Here is a 21,372-nt window from a genome sequence, read left to right as displayed (position 1 = left end):
TTGTAACGCTGACAGAGCAATACCAAGTGGCAGATCTTAGACCACATTTAAAGCCCTGGCAGTTCCTGCTGGCCTGGGCTGCAGAAGGTCCTTTTTCTGCTGTGTCATAACCAGGGGATTTGTGGGGTTTGGGACCCTGTAGACTGCACTCTGAAACACCATCTTTCAGGACTTTCTGTGGCTGCTTCTGGTAACCTCCTGCTTGTCATGGCAGATCTTGCGACCTCCACTGTGGTGGAAACCCCACACCCAGTGGTGCTCCTATTTGCTGGCAAAGGACAGCGGAGAAGGACTTGCACATCATAGTAACCTAGCCAAACTGAGATATGAATATCAGGGAGTTAGGATTGCATCTTTGATGGTTTGGGGATAGGATGTGTTAAAATGATATTATTTGCCAGTGGTAATCTGACTATTGTAGTATTTTCTACAACAAGCTTTTTTGTTTACCTGCATTCACACCCCTTTGAGGTAGAAGGCCAGTTAACATTACCACTCTGCGGGACACTTAGAGAGGAATTCAACATAGTGCTATGGCAATTCTTCTGTCAGTGCAATTTTTTTAGCTTGTCTGATGGAATGATCTCCTCCTTCCCCCTATATTGTTCTGGGGGTTCTCCCACCCCCTCCTGTCAACCCAATTTTGGAGGACATGGGAGAAACCCCATTGTACTAGCGGGGAGCCCTTGCACTGACTTCCACTGGCAAGACCGATTAGTTGACTCCTACCCTTAAATTTCTTGCTACATTCGATCATGCATCCAGTGAGCAGATTAGCATAAGCATTGTCAGCCATCTGGAGTTTGTGTCTGTGAAAAGTGATGCACATTATGGGAACGGCCTACTGCATGCTAGAAAAATTCTTAAATGACAACCAAAAGGCTTGTGGTAACAAAGTGAGCTGAGTGGATCTCATATCAAGGGAAGATTTGCTTCCCTCATGGGCAGAGTAGGATCAAGCTGTTCAGCCACACTCTCTTAGTACTAGGGACACTTAGAAGGCCCCTCAAGTAGCAAAGTTCCTAATCATGTACCGTATTTTTCGCCCTATAGGACGCACTTTTCCCCCTCCAAAAATTAAGGGGAAATGTGTGTGCGTCCTATGGGGCGAATGCAGGCTTTCCTGGGCTTCCTGCAGCTCTGCGCCACCCTCCGGAGCCTGGCGCGAAGCTGCCTGCATTCCGAAGCCTGGTGCGCGCTGAAGAGCGCGCCCGGTCTTCGCGCACCTCTCCGCAAGCCTGGGGAGACCGGCGTGGCTCCCTAGGCTTGCGGATAGCAGGCTGTTCTGGGGGCTGGGGTCGGGGGAAGCTCCGGCTTCCCCCACACCTGCCCCGTGCCTTGGGGGGGGAAATAATTTTTTTTCTTTCTCCCCCCCCCCCAAATTAGGTGCGTCCTATGGGGCGGTGCGTCCTATGGGGTGAAAAATACGGTAAATATTTCTGAGTGCAAAAGCCCAAATCACAAATTAGTGCTAAATGGGAAAAATCTGAGAGGAGCCCATGTGATGGTTGGTGGAGAAATGGGGGCAGGGCTTCTACATTTTGAACCCTTGCATTTTCAGTGTGTATTTTGTGTTGCTTTGTGTTTTAAAAATAGAGAGACATATGTCTTTTATGTAAATACTTTGACCCTTAAAGGGCTAGGGAGATTTAAATGGTTCTTTCGTCACAGCTACCTCTTTGAGTAGAAGTTTGAATCAGACAAAGTCTTCATAGAAAGCTATTGGTCTACTGCAAAGGAATTCAAAGGAATCATATTGGTCCCATACTTGCAGAAGTAGTTAAATCAGTAAATAAATAAGTTTAGTGTTCTCCTTTCTGTTTGTGAGTATTGTGGGAGTCTTACACCTTTTGTATTACTGTTATAGGGAAGAGTGGTATTTCTGCATATGCTGCCTTGAGATTTCTTAAGATGGCTTTCAGCTACGAGGAGTGGGATAGCTTTGATCACGCAGCTATAGTGTTCTTTTCCTTTCTTCAGGTAAATTCAGTTTCTCAATGTTAAAAGTAGTTTGTTGTGCTTAGATTTCAAAGGCCAAGCAAGATCTCTCATTTCTCCATATATTTATAGAATCAAAAGGCCCCCAAATGGAAGAAAGCAGAATCAGAACTCAAAATACTTCTAGTAATGCAGCCTCTAATATCTGCAAGAAAACCAAGACACGGCTTGTGTGTGCATGGAGGTGTTATCAGAGAATCAAGTGCTTTTCGTAGTCCAGGAAGAAAATCCATCACATTTCAAGGTGTGTCACAGTTAGCTGCTCAGTTAATGATTACACCAAGAAGTTATAATACAGGATAAGGAGAAAGTGAAAGCCATCTGATATATTTTTCTGAATATTGGTAATAAAACATGATTCACTGTACCTTCCAAAATGTGACTAACGTTATTAACTGTTAAATATTTGTACTGGTGTACCATTGACTATAATGAGAAGAGAAAGAACTTTAAAACTTAGGGAAATTTGACATTGTCAGGTGCTTTCTCGGCACCTAAAAACATTAAAGCTTGTTTTTCATTTCTTTCTTCTAAATATTCTATTAGATCAGTTATGTTTCTGATATTATCTTTCATTTGTCTTCCTGACAAAAATATGGCCTAATCTTGATGGATTTCCTCTTTTAATACAGTTTTCAACCCATTAGCTAATATGTCTGCAAACAGTTTATAAACGTTATTCAACAACAAAATAGGTTGATAGTTCTTAGCCAGCTCTGGATCTCTATCTTGCTTATGAATCAAAGTTATGTATGCACTCTTCCAGGATTCAGGTAGCTCTCCTGTATTCAAAGTTCTATTCATAATATCTTTTTAAAGGTTGTATTAGGTAATCTTGTAATTTTTTATAATATATTGCTGAAAGGTCCAGGTGCCTCTCCTAATTTTGTCTGTAAAATTGCTTGCTGTAATTCCACCATTTTGACAGGTCTATTCAGAAATGACATTTTATCTTTCGGTGTCTTAGGTACGGTAGTTCTCTGTCTTCTAAATATTTACCAATTTCTTCTAAATTAGCTTGTTTGGCTCGATATAGTTCTGTATAAAAACTCAGAAATTGATCTCTTATTTTGGATTTTCCACTGCTCTACCTCCTACATTTATTCTATTAATGCAGGTTTGTTCTTGTTTCTTCTTTATTTGCCAAGCTAATATTTCCCTGGCTTGTTAGCTTGTTCAAATTGTTTCTGTTTTAAATATTTAATTTTCCATTCTATTTCCTGGTTTATTATCAATGAATACTGCGTTTGCAACATCTTGATATCCTGTTGCACTATCTTTTTTTGAGGGAAATTTATTAATTCTTTCTCTTTTTACTTCTTGTAAAATTTCTTGTTTTTTCTGCTCTCTTATCTTTCTTTGGTATGCGCTTTGCTGTATTAAAAAACCCCTGCATTACTGCTTTACTTGCATCCCATATCACCTTTAAATCTGTTTTGCTCCTTACATCTTAAGCAGTTCATTTGTTGGTCCCACAAATTTGGAGATATTTGTTACTTCCTTTTCCATACAAATAAAAAAGCCTGACCAAGATTTTGAGATAGCTTTTTAGAGTAGGTAGATGTTTGGGATCTTGGATTAAATACTCTTTTCCTGTTGATTTTCTTTTTTTATACTGCACTTCTCATTATTAAATGACAAAACTTTAAACTTAAACTTTAAATTTTCCAGATAATTGACCATATTCAGAGAGAAATTCTGTATAACAGTGGGAAATTGCTTCATTTGTATTTCATGTAATTTCCTGCATTTGCTTCAACTGAGAATTCGGATTTAAATACATTTTTTATGGAATTGACTGCTTTTAATTTTCTTTTCAAAATAAATTGCAATGGTAGATGGAAGAGTACCAGCAGGAAAGACTACTGATGAAATTTTTACATTGGCAAGAACTCTTTATTCCTGCATCAATACACCTGAAAAGGTATAGTAAAATGAGGTTAAGTATGAACTACATGAAATTGGTGTGTTAAATTAATTTCTTGTGCAAAATATTTTTTATAATAGACAATGGATGCCAGATTTAGAAAGCTGCAACAATATTTTTAGTTTCATAACAACTAAGCAGAAATATAACACAGGAAAGGGCTGTAGTAGAACATGTGCTTTGCAAGCAGTTCAGTCCTTGGCATCTCCAGGTAGAGCTGGGAATGTCCCAAGCGTCACACCCTGGAGAATCTCTGGAAGCCAGCAGATGATGCTGAACTGGATGTACTGATGATCTCACTTGGTATAAGACAGTTTCCCGTGCAACACTTTAAGGAAACTTTCTAAAACAACAACAACAACACTATGTTGCAAACAGAAGCACAGGGTCGTTCTGAAGTACTGGGATGTAATGGGAGCTTGTTAGAAAATAATGGCAGCTACAAATTATAAAAAGAGAATTCCAGGCTTGTTCACAATACTGAGCCTCTTTACACGTTTGTGTGCTTGCACATATCTGTAGCATACCAACGAATGCATGTTGGTCCATTCTTTTGCTCTTCAGCTCTGGCTGTCTGCCCTTTTGGTACCACCTACTTTTCCTTCCTTCTTTCTGTTGGGGAATGATGTCCCCTAAGGGTGGTTACCTAAAACGTAAAGACATTGCAACAATTTCTTTCCAGGTCAGAGGATGAGATGGTGGCAGGAGCAGAAAGTGCTCCATCTTCTCCCTTTTTAAGCAGTTGGCTATGCAGGGCTTTGTTCACCAAGCAAGAGAAGTCTGAGGAGGAGGCAGTGACCCATTTGGCTTGCTGGGAGGGAAGAGAAGGATGAGATACTAGTGTTCAATCCTGCAAATGCATTATTGGGTTTTAAAATTTTGTAACTTTTAAATTTTGTGACTCCACACCCTCAAAAACCAGGTAGTTGAAATCTTTGAAAAATACCTTTTCCTTAGGTTCTCCTGCCAGACAGAGAAATGATGACAGATGCAACCATGTTTTTGTGGCAAAAGTGCAAAATTGCAATTCTGAGGATCCAAAATAGCGGAAGCTATTTCTTAAAGTCTCTTCATAAATACCAGACAGCCAAGGTAAACCTTTCTCATAACTCATATTGATTAAGGTTAATTATGTATCACACATCCAGCTATCTAGAAATGCTCCTGTGGTGTTGGTAATGATGCCTGCTCGTTAGTACTCTACCTGCTCAGTATAAATAGCTATACTCTTGACATGCAGGGCAATTTCTATAAGAGAAATGAAAGGTCAGTTTGACTGGCACAGAAACCTGAAAACTAAGAGAGGAAAAGGTATAAGATGTGGAGGAGCTTCAACTTAGTGTTTTTGAAGCAACCGGTGGCATGACAAGCAAAGGTTTGCTAGCAGCTTGAGAAGCAGGGACCCAGGAGAGTGTGACTGTTCCATGCCATTACTGATAGTTGAGTCCATCCCTCCAGGCTGAGGAAAAGTCAGTGGTACTATGGCAGTCTAGCTTGACAGTGATACTGTCCTCCATAGGCAGGTGGCTTTAAAGAACATAGATGAGGTCCAGGGCATTGGATCTATGTCTGAAGGGGAAATCTGCACCTCACAGATGGGACAATTCATTGTGTTGTGGCTCTGTCCTTCAGTCTAGGAAAGGCAGCCTGCCATATCCATGTCACACAGTTGCTCGCCACATTTCATTCACAATTTTTAAATAACTTTAAATAAAAATGTAAAATGGTTTAATATTTTTTCCTCCTTAGTGGGTCCACATACTTTATGTAATTAATGAAGTGATTCATGCCATTAATCTTGGAGATACTAATACTGTGGTAATGGCGGAAGTTGCATTACGGCTAACATCAGTGATGGAGACTATTGCAGACTTCACAATCAAATGTGGAACCACGTCAGGTATAGTCTTTATGAAAACATTGGTTGGTTGTAGCTAGGAACATTCTGTTACTGATGGCCTCAGCAGCATGTGGTTCTGACCTAAGGGAAAAGTTAGAACCAGGCAAGCAGGACAAGGCAAGGCAAAGCAGGGCAAGGAGATGCGAGGATTTCAGGATTCACTGGCACTCCAGACAGCTCTTTGCAGAGCTTAGTTTAAAATCTTGAAGTTTTTTCAGTCCTCAAGGCTGCATTCTGCTATGGGCAAGCTCCTGGAGGTCACTTACCAGTAGTGGGTGTGGCCAGAGACAAAAGCAGCCAGGGCAACAAATGTGCCATTGTACAGTAGCTTACATTTGAGCCATGCAGACGCTAGAAGTTCCTATACGTCAGTCTTTCCATCCTCCCTCCCAACAAGCAAGAGGTATTATTACAATTAAGGATACATTACAGCCAAGTAAAAGCACTTGTGGGGGACACGGAGCTGGGCTTTGCGGGAGCAGGGTGGCGGAGGAAAAACAGATGTAGCCTAAGGCCAGATATATCTGCACTCTGTCTATGAACTTGAGTTTCCCCTGCCCCCAGTTTAGACAATGCACAATTGCCACATAATGCAGTGAAGATTGAGCAGTCATTCTTTGAGCAGTCATTCTTTGAAGTCTGAATGCTACCTTTTATTATTTTATTTTACTTTTATTTATATCCTACTTTTAAAACCAATTATCAAAGGGGTTTATAGGAAATAAAATGTGTCAATACTAAAACAGCACTAAAATATACGTAGAGCACTAAAACGCACTTGCATTAAACTAACAACGGAAGCAATTGTGAAATTGCATCCTGGAACAAAAAGGGTTTTGGTAACCATCTTACGGGAAAGGAAGGAGCTTGTTAGATTTCCTGAAGGAGAAGATTCCTTAACACTCATCTGCTAAAGCGACAAAAGAGCAGGCTTCCTATGCTGACTTCTGAGCCCTTAAGATAACCTTAATCCTGTGAATTACATAGGAGCTCAGATATGTTTTGATCACGAACTACATTTGTAGAACCGTTCCTTTCCTCAAATAAGAGCTTTTACCCAAACTGTATAAAATACCGTATTTTTCGCTCTATAACACGCACCCAACCATAACACGCATGTAGTTTTTAGAGGAGGAAAATCCGTAGGCATGCCACCCATAGGCATTCCCTCCATAACACGCACAGACATTTCCCCTTACTTTCTAGGAGGGAAAAAGTGAGTATTATGGTGCAAAAAATACGGTACTTAATGACCTCTAAGCTATTCACAACAATATTAAAAATAGATGGGAAAATGTTTTTCAAGAGAAGTGAATTTCAGTAAAAACTTGTATATTTAGACTCTAGAGGGACTGAATTATGCAGTTGATGTTATTGTTTAAGAAAATGCAGGCAAACTATGGTAATGTAGTGATGTTGTTTTACATTAGCAGCGATAAAGATGATGTGTGGAACTGTTCATGTGAGATGTTGGTATTGTGGGGAGACTATAGTAGGAGTTAAAACACATATGGGGAACTTGTAAATGTGTAGTACTTTTTTGTAAGAACATAATAAAAGGAATTGAATAACAATTGTGATAGCATTGCCTGTAGATAATTAAGTTTTATTGTACAACAAATTTTAAGATAAGAGCTATAGAAAGTAAGAGTCTTAAGTAATCCGTAATGTTATTAGCCTCCCACATTTTGGTTGCAACACACTGAAATAAAAAAAAAAGTCCTTTGAGGGATAGAAATGGGTAAGAAAGTTATAGGAAGTGGTATGCATGCTGAAACATAAACATGCATAGGACCGATCAAATTGGAACAATTTTTTTAAAAGCATTTGCTTTTCTTTCTTGACTTTGAACTTGCCAGGAGCAAATAACTTTTATAACTACGTTTCTATCAGTGCTGTTCTAGACATGCCTACTCACAAGTAAGACCCATTGTGGTTAGCAGGTCTTAACTCCCAAGTAAATGAGTACAGGACTGAAGCCTAAATGTTATACGTGTAGAGAATTGCATATATTTTCTTTATCTCAAGGTGGCTAAACGGTGGCCCTCCAGATGTTTTTGGATTATAGTCCAAATCATCCCTGACCATAGACTGTGTTGGCTGGGGTTGATTGGAGCTGGTGTCCAACAATATTTGGCGAGCCACAGGTTTGCTACACTTGCTTTACATAAATGAGGGGTTTTTTCTTTTTTCAAATTTGGTGCTTCTATGCAGGGCTTTAAAGGTTTATAGCATACTGGTGTTGCAGCAGTGTTGGGATTACCCTAGCAGAAAGTTTTGCCAGAATAACTCTGGTGCTACACAGTATAAAGTCCTCCATGTCGGCATATTTCAGGATGAGCTGATGCTGGGGACTTGGCTGAGATTCTTAAGCAGTTGATTGCACTGTTCATTCTTTAAAATGTTAATTTTAATGAGTTGGTCTGCCAACAGGCCTGGTGCCTGAAGCCAGCTCCCCGTAGAACGCATCCTTGGGGATCTTGCCATCTTCCATTGTCTTCTGAAAGAGACGGATGCCAATGAGAATATTTTAGTGGGAAAACTATGGTTTTGAAATACAATATTTTCTGATACCTGAGAAATGAAACTACAGAATCATTTAGGAAGCATTTCGCTAGGACTGCAGCCTGTTTAGCATTAGCCTCTGTGAAAAGTGCTGTACATTAAATTGAAATTTGAATCGTATGACATTTATGTGCAGCTGCTAAGTTCTGGACAAAATATATTTAGCTACTTTGTCAATGCATGATAAATATTTGCCATTGTAGAAACAAGGTAACAAACTAGAAGACTTCACTGCTGGAGTCTTTGGTTAATATATCTACTACAGTGTCCCTTTCTAACTTGATTTCTCCGCCTCTTTAGTGCCAATAGAAAAAAATGATGCTGCATTGGTTTTGGAATACTGTGTTGAAGATGTGCCTTCATTAATACAGGTATAGTGTCCTTTTCTACTAGACTAAGATATGCCACTGCTTAATATTCATAATTTTGAAAAGAGGTAACAGGTAAGGAAAACCAATAGGAAAGTGCGGTACACACACACACACACACACACACACACACAGATATATATCAAGCTCAGGTTTTCTCCAAGCTACTCTCGGGTGAGTGTGGGAGCAGGGCATGAGTTTCTCCATCTTTACAAACTCACAGTTCCTTAATTAGTATCAACACATCCTACGTATGTGTTGCATTGACCTTTGCTGTGTATATAGACCCACATTTAACCAGAACCAAATAATGAGGATAAAAGAAGCCAAAACTAGAAATAATGGTTAGCAAGTTGTGAATTGTTTGCATGATTGTTGGGGCAGGAATAATCTTGTGCATGCAATTTGAATAATCTTAGCATTTATCTACTAGCTTTTAGCTGGTGAGCAAATTGTTCATATGGACCCCAAAAGATTTCATTTTGCTTCTCTCCTTTTTATTTCTTGTTCTTAAATTTATCTTAGAACCAACATCAGTAGCTTTCCAATTTTCATTTTTATTAATCTAATGTGTGGACTCCTTTTAGAAATCTCCATCAGAACAGTTGCATTTGGCTTATGAGTACCTGGACAGAGCAATTAATGCAATGAATCGAGCTCGCCTAATTACTCTTTTACCTGATGGTACATCGGTGCTTGATAACTGCTGCAAAAAGGTATGAGCTTCAACTGATGTGAACCACAACGCTCAGATTTGCTTGGCTCATTGAGAACACCCCCTTTCCCACTCTTTCTTTCCACCTTCTCATCCAATTTTCTTTCTCTCACCCCTAAACTGCTTAAGCATCTGATCTATATATCTCACTTTTTTTTTTCTTATCCACCAATTCTCTTAACAATTTTCAGTGGAGCTTTTTCATTCTACTGAAATTATTTCATCCATTATTATTTTTTTGCTTGTCTGTCTGCAGTGCCATATTTCTCATATCTTCCTCCTCTATGTGTCATTCTGGGGAAAATAATGGGAGCTTGACTGCTAAGAGGAACAGCTGCTACTGTTGCCCATGGCAGTGGCCAAATAGACAACACTAACATATATAACACTTCTCTCACACAGCACAAACATGCTTCTATCTCCCAAGCGCATCTCTTTCTCTCTCACACACACATCCATAGGGATTTGTCTGGGTAGGGATTTTTTAATAACTTTCTAAATAACTGGGTGGGGATTTTTAAATAACTGATCCCCACTCCATTGTTTCACCTATTCAAGTGTCTCTTCAGGAGTTGTGTCAGAGTTGTATACAACCTAGCTTAAGAGGGTAGAATTGAGTTTCTCACTATGACTATCATCCCATCCATGTAAGCCTTTCCACTTGCCAGGCAGAACAATCTCCCTCGTCCTCTCCTTGTGTGTACTGTTACAGTCAAACCTCAGTTCCCGAACACCTCCGTTATCGTACATTTTGGATCCCAAACGCCAAAACCCCAGAAGTAGATACTCCAGCTTTTGAACATTTTTTGGACCAGAACGTCTGATTTGGCTTCCGCTTGAGTGCAAGAAGCTCTTGCAACCAATCAGAAGCCACACTTCGGTTGTCGAATGTTTCGGAAGTTGAATGTTCTTCCGGAACAGATTATGTTTGACAACCGAGGTTTGACTGTATAAGGGTTCTCACCCTCCGAAGCAGATTTGGGGAAAGGAGAGTAGAGAAGTCCTGTTGAACTAGGGAGAGCCATTGCATTGGCTTCCGCCAGGGCAGCAGGTTAGTTGATTCTGTCTCTAAATGTTTAACCAAACATTCAATAATTTGGCATGAGATATCTATTTCTGTAGGTGCAAATACAACTTTTGCACACTATAGGAAAATTAGAAGGCTTTCACATGTATTAACTGCATATGTCTGTTAAATGGGTTTGTACTTTCCTTGAGTAGAGCAAGTGTATAGTGTGTACATAATTTTAAGACATTTCAGACATCTATCACTCAAAATTCCTGAAACAAGCATTTTTGGCAAAAAAAATAATACTTATAATGGAGATAATAAGTAATTCTTTCTTGTTCTGCATTGTAGCATGGGGACGTAAAGAATGAATGATATGTAAGATGATGAAAGTTAAGATGAATGAAGTGGTAATGAAATTTATTAGAACAGATCATTAGGGTATTTTTCTCTAATGCCTTTTTTTAAAGCATCTTTTTAATAAAAGAAATAATTGTGTGTGTCTCTGTGTATAATGTTTATTTCCATGCTCTGTCCCATCTGTTCTTTATTTATTTGTGATTATTATTGCCCTTTGTGAGGGTTGTTTAATGGAACCCCAAAAAGGAATTTTTTAAGAATCATCACCAGTAACACTGAAAAATACCCCCTAAAATGTTTAAAACTGAATTTTGTTTAATTCCTTTCTATCAGAATTGGAACAAATGGTCAGCATATGACATCAATGAAAAATCCGTAATAGGAAACAATTTTATTATGGATTTACACATTGAGCTTATTCAGGCTCAGCATCGAGTAGCTGTTAAACTTCTTAACTTGCCACAAGGTAAGATTAAGTAAAACTGACAGATGCCATGTTTTAGTAAAAGATTTTTGCAGAGGAAGACCAGTACGGCTTTATGGTAATATGATGTAAAATATTGCCCATTATATATATTTTTTAAAGCTCAGTGATTTCCTGGCTATTTTGGTGGATGTGGATGACTGTTGTCCCACGTAGTACCTATACTGTATGTAAAATACATATTCAAAGTGCAGTGCTTCTTGCTAAAAATAAGAGATTTTTCTACCCAGCTAGGTTATCTATTCCTCTTATGGTACATGTAACATGGTTGCAGAAGTGCCTTCTCAAAAGTGCATATGTATTAGTATTGATGAATACCATACCATTTTGTAAACACTATTTTTTTACATTAAATTTTCAAATAAATTTGATTACATTCCCCAGTATCCCAACACTGGAGTGTGTGTTTATTGTGTGGCTGGGAACTGGAGAGTGATCTGCTGGTTTCCCAAGCCTGTGTTGCATGGCTCATTTGGGCCATTGCATGACCCCAAAGTGAAAGCTGAGGCTGGTTTTCTCTGGCACAAGGGTTGGAAAAGGAGTTGGTGCCATGTGGTGGGATATGATCACCTTTGAAAGGAGATGAAGGCTGCCCAGTAGTGGGGAGAAGGAGCAATTCAGCAAGCTGGAGCAATTCACCAATCAACAGATCCATCCTCTTGGGTTGGAAATGTCTGTCAAAAAGACTTGGAAGATTAGCTGCCACCAAGACAGAATACAGAGGGACCATTAGAAACTGCAGTAGTAACTGCCCTTTAAAAAGCTAGGAGGGGCACCAGGGTCACAGGGAAAGAAAGTGTACCACTTTGCTTGTTTCTACACCTTTCCTTCATCTTCTTGAGTTTTCCTGAGGGACAGTGGATGAAGCTGGGCTATTGAGCCAGATTACTTAATGTTAGTTTTGTTTTTGTTTTTTAAAAAAGCAAGACTACACACTCTCTCAGAGTTACAGTACCATTTCATGAACCCCTGATTTAAATGTTTTAGTGTTAAGTATAAGTGAGGGGGAAAAATCATTTGAAGATCATTGTGAAGCATCCTAAGCATCCACTTTCAATACAAGGGAGGCATTCATTTTGCATTCTGTCTGTCTTGTTCTTCCACGAGTAGCTTTTGAGTTTTGAGTTCTGTTATGCTGCAAGCATCTGGCACCCTCATTCTAAACCAGGAATAATCCAAATATTGGGCCTAAATAAACCTTTTCTATTCATCTCAGATTTGAAATTAACAAACTTGCAAACTGTGGATAATATACATGCATCTTGAACCATCTATATGCAAATGCAGTGGGGCCCACCTGTCCACTCAGGACTCCTGGTGCTTGCACTCAGGTGCAGAAAGGTGATATCCACAGCATGTGTTGCAATGTTACACCTGCAACTTTTGAGTAGCAGCTGTATCTGCAGCAACTGTGTGTGCCTAGCAGTGTGTGAAGCCACCCAGGTGTCATAAAAGGGATGCAATTTTGCATACTTCAGTGTACACTCTAGTTTTATACAATCTGAAGAGTCAAATGAAACGAAACAGAAAAGTAATCCTAATGCCACGGTGGGATGATAAATACAGGACTCATATAGAATCTAATGTATTACGTTGTTTTAAGCAAATGACATTTGATGTAAACTAATGCTTACTTCTTTGTAGGCATTCAGATTGGTGGTAAAAATATCAAATCAAAGGCCACTGCAAAGAATTTACACCAGTTCAAACATTTAACAGGTAATGTACATTAATATGTACTTGTAAAATTAGATTATGGAAACACTGTGCTTTGCCTGATTTACTATTTTACTTTAAACAATTGCTTCACAGAACAAGATGTAACAAATAAAATAAAGAAGAATAAATTGTCCAGAGCTCTCTATTTGATGCAGAAGGCTACACTGATGCCAGTAGGGGCAGCCAGTTCTTCCCCAAAACAGCTACTTGAGGTAATATAAATTACCTTGCAATTAACGGAAGTCCCATTATTATGCATCCTTATATTAGTTTGCTGTTGGCATAATTGTATGTTGAAGACTCTGAGGAAATTGTTGGCAATATAAATGTTAAAATTAACAATAGTAGCAAACCTGGCAGGTCTCTTTCTTTTTTTAATTGTGAGTTTTTAGGAAATCACTTCTCAAAATCATATATCTAAGTGTAATTCTATTTCTATTAAGCATTAACAATGATTCAGGTAGTGGGAAACGAAAGATTTAGGCCTGGGGTCAGGAACCTCTTTCAGCCTGGAGGCTGTATTCCCATTTGGGAAACCTTCCAGGGACATGGGTAGAAGAGTGTACAGTAGGCTATATTCTAACCACACAAAAATAAGAGGTTTCACCTTACCAGCCCACCAACTCACCCTCCATCAGGCAATCAGTAAGCTTTATCACAGGTCAAGGACACATTCCTACCAGACATTTCTTCCCTGGAACCCACTTTTGGGTTTATAAACAACAAGACAAATAACAGTTGGAGATCTATTGCATCATGCTTCTTCAGTTCCAGATAATTAATTTATTTACATATAAATGTATAGAAATATTACTTTAGTGAAGAGTTTGGTTAAGGCTTTCATGTACTGTACTTGGAACCTATGGGAATCTTAACATTCCTACTGGAATGGTTCTTCTCCATTGGGCGCCCCCAAGTGGGAACTGTTCCTCCTGTTGCTTGAGGCATGAAAGTGTCATCGCTCCCAACAGACCCTCACTCTGGAGTAATAGTTCTCACCCCAACTCTGATAGCTCATTATTATTTATTTAAATAGAGAACTAAATCAGGGGTTGTAACTAGCGGAAGACTGTCCAATGAATTTGTGATAAACCACTTAGATTTCCTAGGTCCAAGTATAAGGGTTTGTTTAGGCCACTGCTCTTCATTTCAGTTCTGTCTCAGTCCTGATCTTGATGCATTTTCCATAGATATGTACTTTCTCTTTCCAAAGCTATAGCTACAAACCCTGTAGTGCAAATTCATAACTAGGGTGGGAAATGATGATAAAAGAGGAGGGGCAGGACAAAGTCTGGAAAGAGGGGCAATGGCAGGGACCTCTGTAATGAAATTTTGGTAAACAAGGAACAAACTTTAATAACAAACCAGAAACAGTGATAGATCACTGGGTGGGGTACAGAATGTGTCCGCTCTTTGCATAAATGTCACATAAATTGTGTGAAAAAATGCTTGTCCAGGCACACACTAAAAATGTTGTATTCCTGACTGTTCTTATTCTCTGCCCTATGAATCAGCTGTTCTTTATATTTATTCTCTCTGTTTGCATCTGAAATACAGTATATGTAAGCCAAATAACATTCTTGAGCCTTTTTAAATCTTAGGAAGCGCTTACTCTAATACAGAAAGCAGAAGCTGAACAAAATGCAATACGTTCTGCTTTCTTGCAACCTGCAAGTAGCGTGAAAAGCAAAGTTCCACCTCCTCCTATATTGCTGTCCAGATCACACAATTCCATGGCTTTTAAACCAGCACCATTTGCTTCAGATGTTAAGGTAATACCTCTTAGCACACTCACACCCACATATATACACTAAACAACATTTGGCCAGTTTGTTGTGCCATGAATATGGCCAAGGGTTGAATGTATCCAACTCTATGTGCAAGTGGAATGGAATCTGTTCATGCAATGGGACTTCCCCTTCTCCTCCTCACTACAGTTCCCCATCTGCCATCAAAATCTACCCTGAATGGTTGCTTCAGAGTGATTTGGGAACTGGAGGAGGGAGAAGAACATGAAGTCCTGTTGCGCAAGTAAAAGACTGCTCATGCCATGTTGGACTCTGACTCATGGATGGTATCCATCACAGTATTTCTAGTACTACAAGGATTTCATTTGCACAACAGAACTCCCTCCCTCTTTTCTCACCATGCGCACCCCACCCCCCTGCTCTGGAGGGTTTGGGGAAACTCTGTAACAGATTTAGGAGGAGTGCAGGGAGAGGAAAGTGGGGGCAAAGGTGGAGTTCCATTGCTAGCAGAAGTGCTTGGATACTGCCATGAGTCAATGGGATACACATACTTTTTACACAGAATTATATTTTGCTTGATTATAAGGAATGCAAGTACCTTTTCCCACTTCTTTTTAAATATAATTTTATGTTCAGTATTCAGTGTGAGCATGCAAGGTGTTCATCCATCAGTGAGATAATTCACTGACAAATCTTAAATGTAAAATATTTTATGCACGTATTTAAGTATCGACAGAAAGATAAATTTGTGCTCTGTGTACATCCTGCTATGGCGCAGTTGTTTCTGCACAATGCTTTATGCAGATCAGAGCATTCATCACTAGGTGGCACAATATAGTCACATATGTCCTTTTTCATGAAGTTTTTTAAAAAGGTTTTTAAAATTGTAGATAGTAAACCAGACAGTTCATCACTCTAGAACCACATTTTAGAAAATAAATTCATGATTATATTGTTTGACATTCTAAGTTCCATTAAAATACATAAAATATTTAGACAGAAAGTCAATACTGCTCAGTACGTGAACTATAGCATACCTGTTTGAATTGAAAATGATTGAGTATTTCATTGAAATTGCTATATTTTGTTTTACAAGTAGCACTATTTTGTATGTCTCACACATATTTTAGTTCTGTGGGCTTCTATGACTTCAGTATTTGAAGAAGCCAGTATTTAAATGTACAGTATATTGTATTAGCACCTGTATGCTGCAGAATTTGTTTCCTAGGGAGGTAACAAATATAATCCAGTGCTTTTTAGAAGGGGTTTTCACTGGTGGGGAGTGAACTCAGAAGGGCACTTTTAGCCAGACAAAAGGGGAATTTAAAGCATTCATAAACTACAAATTATATAATAAAATACAGTGGCTATATTATTGTTTTAACATTAAATGCAATTTAGGGTGCTTCTAGATAGGGGTTTAATATTGTTCAGATCTGACAAATGGGTGGTTTGCAGCAAGCTTATTTTTTACATCTTATTGAAATAATCGAAGAAAGAGCAAATGCAGAGTGGTGGTGGGAAATCAGGTCGGTGTTTGGATGTCAGTGATGTTGTGTGAAAACTCAGAATTTTGGGTTCATGAGGAACACTTATTCTACAATAAACACCTGTCAGGGAGCACCCCTAAGAAATTTAACATGTACATTTAACAACCAACTTAATTTAAAGTAATTATTCACAGGTAGCTGCAGGGGGAAGGAGGGAATGGGAAATTTTCCTTTTGTGAACTTTGCAAAATTAAGTAGCACCATAATTAGAATCCCATAGTGATTTGGAAAATATTTTCCCAGCACCTTACTGTTTAACTGCCAGGTATTATAGAGCAATCCTAAACATTTTTACTTTGATGTACATATTACAACTCTCATTTTCTTTTTAAAGATCGCATGGTACTGTATTTTTGGACGTGTAGCAGAAGGATGTAACCCAAAAGTCCGGTTAAATAATTACAGCCTTAAGAATACGGCAGAAGTGGTAAGGTCTTCTATATTCGTGGTCCTCTGTGAGTTTGTCTGCCTGACTACTTCTGAACTGCATTGCTGGTGCAGGCAAGAGTGGTAATGCTGAACGTAGTGGAAGAAGAACATACAGTGGTACCTCAGGTTACATACGCTTCAGGTTACAGACTCCGCTAACCCAGAAATATTACCTCGGGTTAAGAACCTTGCTTCAGGATGAGAACAGAAATCGTGATCCTGCATCGCAGCAGCAGGCCCCATTAGCTAAAGTGGTGCTTCAGGTTAAGAACAGTTTCAGGTTAAGTATGGACCTCCGGAATGAATTAAGTACTTAACCCGAGGTACCACTTAATAGACTTTATGGGGAAGATGCAACTTGAGCCCACTTTAATTCCCATTCTCCTTAGGAATTCTGTAAGGAAATAGCCTAACTTTCCCCAGCTTTCAGTACAGTGGTACCTCGGGTTACATACGCTTCAGGTTACATACGCTTCAGGTTACAGACTCAGCTAACCCAGAAATAGTGCTTCAGGTTATAGCACTTTGCTTCAGTGTGAGAACAGAAATCATGCTCCGGCAGCGCGGCGGCAGCAGGAGGCCCCATTAGCTAAAGTGGTGCTTCAGGTTAAGAACAGTTTCAGGTTAAGAACAGACCTCCGGTTCGAATTAAGTACTTAACCCGAGGTACCACTGGATGCTTTTGAGTATTTGTAGCATCAGCAGCTAGTATTCTAATCTACTGAGAAATGAAAATGGAATTTGGCGTATTTAATGAGGCGTGGCAAGCATCAGTAATTATGTCAGTTGAGTAATACAAACTGACTACAACTTCGTAGATGAGGACTAATTCATTCTTTCTTTTTTAAAGAAATACCTTTTATTATTAAAACTTGAAAAGGCCAAGAATGAATAAATTGTAATATGATACACCAAACATACTTGGGGGGGGGCGGGGGGACGACAGAAACAGTCGCCAGAATGGCTTTGTGGTAACCAAGGTAAGTTCAAGGCAGAAAGGGAGGCATAAGGCGAGAAATGAAGAGGAGGAATTTCCGTTTCTTAAGCAAGAAAGGTTTGGACAAAGGTCATATGTCATAGATACTGCCGAATAAGTCACGCTTCCCTGGGATAAGTGGCTTCATATGTCATTTGTTTATGTGCATCACAAAAGTCTATTGGTCTAGAAGTGCCCTGCAAGTTCACATTAATAACAGAAACATCATTCCACCTCTGTGTACAACCAGTCTGATTGCAACTAAAATGAAAATTACAAAGATTTTAAAGGGTGGTCAGCATTAATTCTTGAGAAAATATGAAGACGACACAATTTGAGGTTTAGGACCAGGAAACTGCCAATAATTGCTCTCATTTTCTTAATAATTTGTGCCCAGAAAGTAGCTGCATGGTGACAAACCTTACACGATGTGTCAGTATGTGCCTATAGCACCACAAAGCCCTCCAACAAGTTTGATTATTTATATTTTTAATATGTGCTAGTCTCACAGGTGTATAGTCCAACATATGGACTGTTTTAGGGAATTCTCTTAAATATGGGCTGATGCAGAGGAAAAGTGTCTTAGTGTGGCAGATTTTACTCTAAATGGTTTAATCCAGGATCTCACCCAAATCTGCTTCCTGCACCAAGCATAAACTGTAAAAAGAGGCCAGTAACATTGAGTTTAAATAAGGCACTGCCCCCTCCCTGTATAATTATTATAACAAAGAAAAAATAATTCTAAGGGAGCAGCAGGACTGTCTTACAGCAGCCAGGGTGGAAGGTGGTAGACTTTTTTCCAGTCCAGATGGGGGGCTCAAATTAGGCTTCTGTCAGGGTGAACTAGGATTTGAATCCAGTGGATCTGTGTCTGGATCTGGTCCATTCCTGCCTCTCACCTATTTTGAGGCCCTAAGCTTGCTACCGTTGATAGGAGCACTGCTATTGGTAGCTTCTCAAACACCTTCACTTTCAGAGGGGGCCTCTTTTGTGGCAGAGCTTTACTCCTGGCAGAGATGGCACCTCCAATTTATCCTAACCCTATCCAGCAGGACCAGTTGTGGTGTTAGGATTGCATATTTACAGGTTAAACACAATGACTGATCTACAGACAGGCATTTCCATCAATGTTAACCTGACAGGGCTCAGTGAGGAGCTGGCAAATAGCACTGATGCAAGTAGTGATTAGTGATGGATTTTTAGGTCTCCCTGGGCAGAATAAAAAAAATGTGCCAGGCCATAATGTTCCTGATTTGAAGGTGTTTGTATTGTATTGAGTATTAATGGCAGGAAATCGGTAGCATGTAGGTGTTACAATGTGATGGTTGCTGATGTGGTTCATAATCTGAATCCTGAGTGCTTTATAGGCACTGGAAACCCTAAGGAACATTTTCCTTCTCTCTAATAGAATTTTAGTGGTTCACCTACTGATCAGAAGAACAGGCATATATAACAGGCATCTTCTTTTCATGCTTTGAACTTTGTTCTTTGAAGTTTAAAGCATGATATGCCTGATAGGTGAACTTTTTCTGATTTCTGTTGTAGTGTAAAAGACCTGAGAATAGCAATGTGTTCTGAACCCCTGGCCTACCTGGTCCAAAGTCCAAAGGTCAGGAAACGCAATCCAGGGTCAATCCAAGTAGCCAAGTCTGAAGTCCAGCGATCAGAATGCAGTCCAGAGTCAAACCTGAAGCACAGCCCCATAGAGGCCCAGGAGCATCCAAGCCAAGGTCCATCAACATGGGCAGTTGAACAGACACTTCACATCCATTCTGCTTTCCTTTTCCTGGATGCTGATTGCAGCATCTGGCCTTGATGAGGCACGTGGCCCTCACATATTCTGCCTTCTCCAGCTGAGGAATCACACACTTCCAGAGCTAGTGAGCCGCACTTGGCCAGCTAGGCATCTTGGCTTTCTGCCCTTGCCTGCCTCAGCCTCCTAGAGCGCCCCTCCTGCCCCCCCTATGCCTCAGAGCCCACTGTGTTCATGGAGTCAGGGGCCTCTCTGGCTCTGGTGATGGGTCCTGCTGCTCTGGTTAATGTGCATTGACCACCATCCCTTTGCCATCCTCCACCACCCCATGAGTACTTCCTTCCCCATCCCTTGCTTGCCTCGGTGTGTCCTAATCCTGGCTACACCCCTCACCGTGATCCTCTTTCTCCTCCCCGTCATCCTGCCAGTTCATGACACAGTGAGGAAGTTGGCAAATATCCTGTAGAAAAAGCAAATGAAGGGGAGCTGTCACTTAGAAATCTTCCAGGTTTTAGTGGTATTTTTAGTCTTGGTAATAGCAAAGTTCTTTGGTTACAATGTGTAAATCGCACACATCTTTTTAGGGGATTTATGACAAGCTTTTAAAGCCCACCTCCCATAATTGTGCCAAACTGTATGGTACCAAAGTTGCTGCTATCATTGTTTATACTGCTGCCCATTAACATAGTGCTATTTCTTTTTTGACCCCAATGAAGTTATTCTTTATTTTAAGGTACCATTTGATGAAACTTGCATCTTGGAAGTAGAAGACTTAGAGCCCAATCAGAGTTACATATTTGCAGTTGCAGCATATGACTCAGATGGAAATCTTATCAGTGATAGCATTGGAGAAACAACTAAGCCAATTCTTGCATACCCTCCTCTTTCTGCTGCTGCTGTCCGAGCATACCTGATTCAGGTAGAATATATTAATGAACCAATCTATATTTGGTTGTGGGGTTTTTAAACCATCCTTTTCCTTTTCCTTTAGAATATTGCTATCATCTCATCTCTCGCCTTGCTATTTTGGGAATAAAAACAGTAACTATTGATACATAATAGCACACAAAACAAAATTCTTCCCTTGGGGCATTAAAAGAAAACTAAGAAATCCTGCAGACACAATCTCCCTATTCTCCTCTGTTCTCAATAATTTCCTACTCAATAATGGTGATAGCTATGGACATGTGAAAGTTAAGTTTCTTAAAGTTTATATTGGGGTCTGTTGAGGTTTGCTTTTCTTGTTCGCACAAGTTGTTCTTGAATAAGTGCTCTTTTGTACAAAAAAAGGAAATGGGAGATGTTTATTGACAATGCCCCTGTGAACACGACATTCACTGCCAGTCACCGGCTAAGATCACACATTAGATTTGTAGTACTTAGCTGAGATAAGGCAAGATGACTTGAGTAAACAAGAAATAGACTGCCCAAACTAAAGATGGGTTTGTGCTCATTTCCAAAATGAATTGCAGGCTTTGAACTTTAATATTGATTGCTCATAAACACTCGGTGTGGTTCTCTGAACATTCAGAAATGCTAGACATATGCAATTCTGCCCTTGTACAATTGCTGCCCTGGCCCTTTCCTTTTTTCTAAGGACAAAAAGGGCTTTATTTGGAGAAGAGGAGCAGGTAGCAGATGAAGGAAGGCTCCAGAGATTTTGGGAGAAGTCTATCTGACCTCCAAGGGAAAAGTTGTTCTCTGAAGCTGCTACATGTGCGCAGGTGCGATTTCTGGTGCCGCTTGGCGAGTTCCTGCGCCGCACTGCGCCGGCTTAGTGCAGCGCGCAGGGACTCGCCAAGCGGGCGGCTTGGTTCGGAGGTGGCTCATGGGCCGGTAAAATGGTCTTTGTGGGCCGCACCCGGGAAACA

At 39.9% G+C, this 21,372-nt stretch overlaps 1 protein-coding gene across 2 annotated transcripts in view; it reads left to right on the top strand.

The window, feature by feature from the left end:
* Positions 1-21,372, top strand: part of CFAP54 (cilia and flagella associated protein 54) — a 111,240-nt gene that overhangs the window by 17,291 nt on the left and 72,577 nt on the right. For both annotated transcript variants that reach the window (XM_083462875.1, XM_083462874.1), the window contains exons 11-23: positions 1,868-1,980; positions 2,071-2,242; positions 3,837-3,922; positions 4,883-5,017; positions 5,675-5,825; positions 8,691-8,761; positions 9,346-9,474; positions 11,176-11,308; positions 12,971-13,045; positions 13,139-13,257; positions 14,647-14,817; positions 16,678-16,770; positions 20,235-20,420. In XM_083462875.1, coding sequence (XP_083319001.1) covers positions 1,868-1,980; positions 2,071-2,242; positions 3,837-3,922; positions 4,883-5,017; positions 5,675-5,825; positions 8,691-8,761; positions 9,346-9,474; positions 11,176-11,308; positions 12,971-13,045; positions 13,139-13,257; positions 14,647-14,817; positions 16,678-16,770; positions 20,235-20,420 — 1,634 coding nt within the window. The remainder of the gene's footprint in view (positions 1-1,867; positions 1,981-2,070; positions 2,243-3,836; positions 3,923-4,882; positions 5,018-5,674; positions 5,826-8,690; positions 8,762-9,345; positions 9,475-11,175; positions 11,309-12,970; positions 13,046-13,138; positions 13,258-14,646; positions 14,818-16,677; positions 16,771-20,234; positions 20,421-21,372) is intronic.

Source organism: Podarcis liolepis (assembly GCF_965112155.1).
Source record: "Podarcis liolepis genome assembly, chromosome: 10".
Taxonomy (NCBI): Eukaryota; Metazoa; Chordata; class Lepidosauria; order Squamata; family Lacertidae; genus Podarcis; species Podarcis liolepis.
This window is presented reverse-complemented; position numbering and strand designations above follow the sequence as displayed.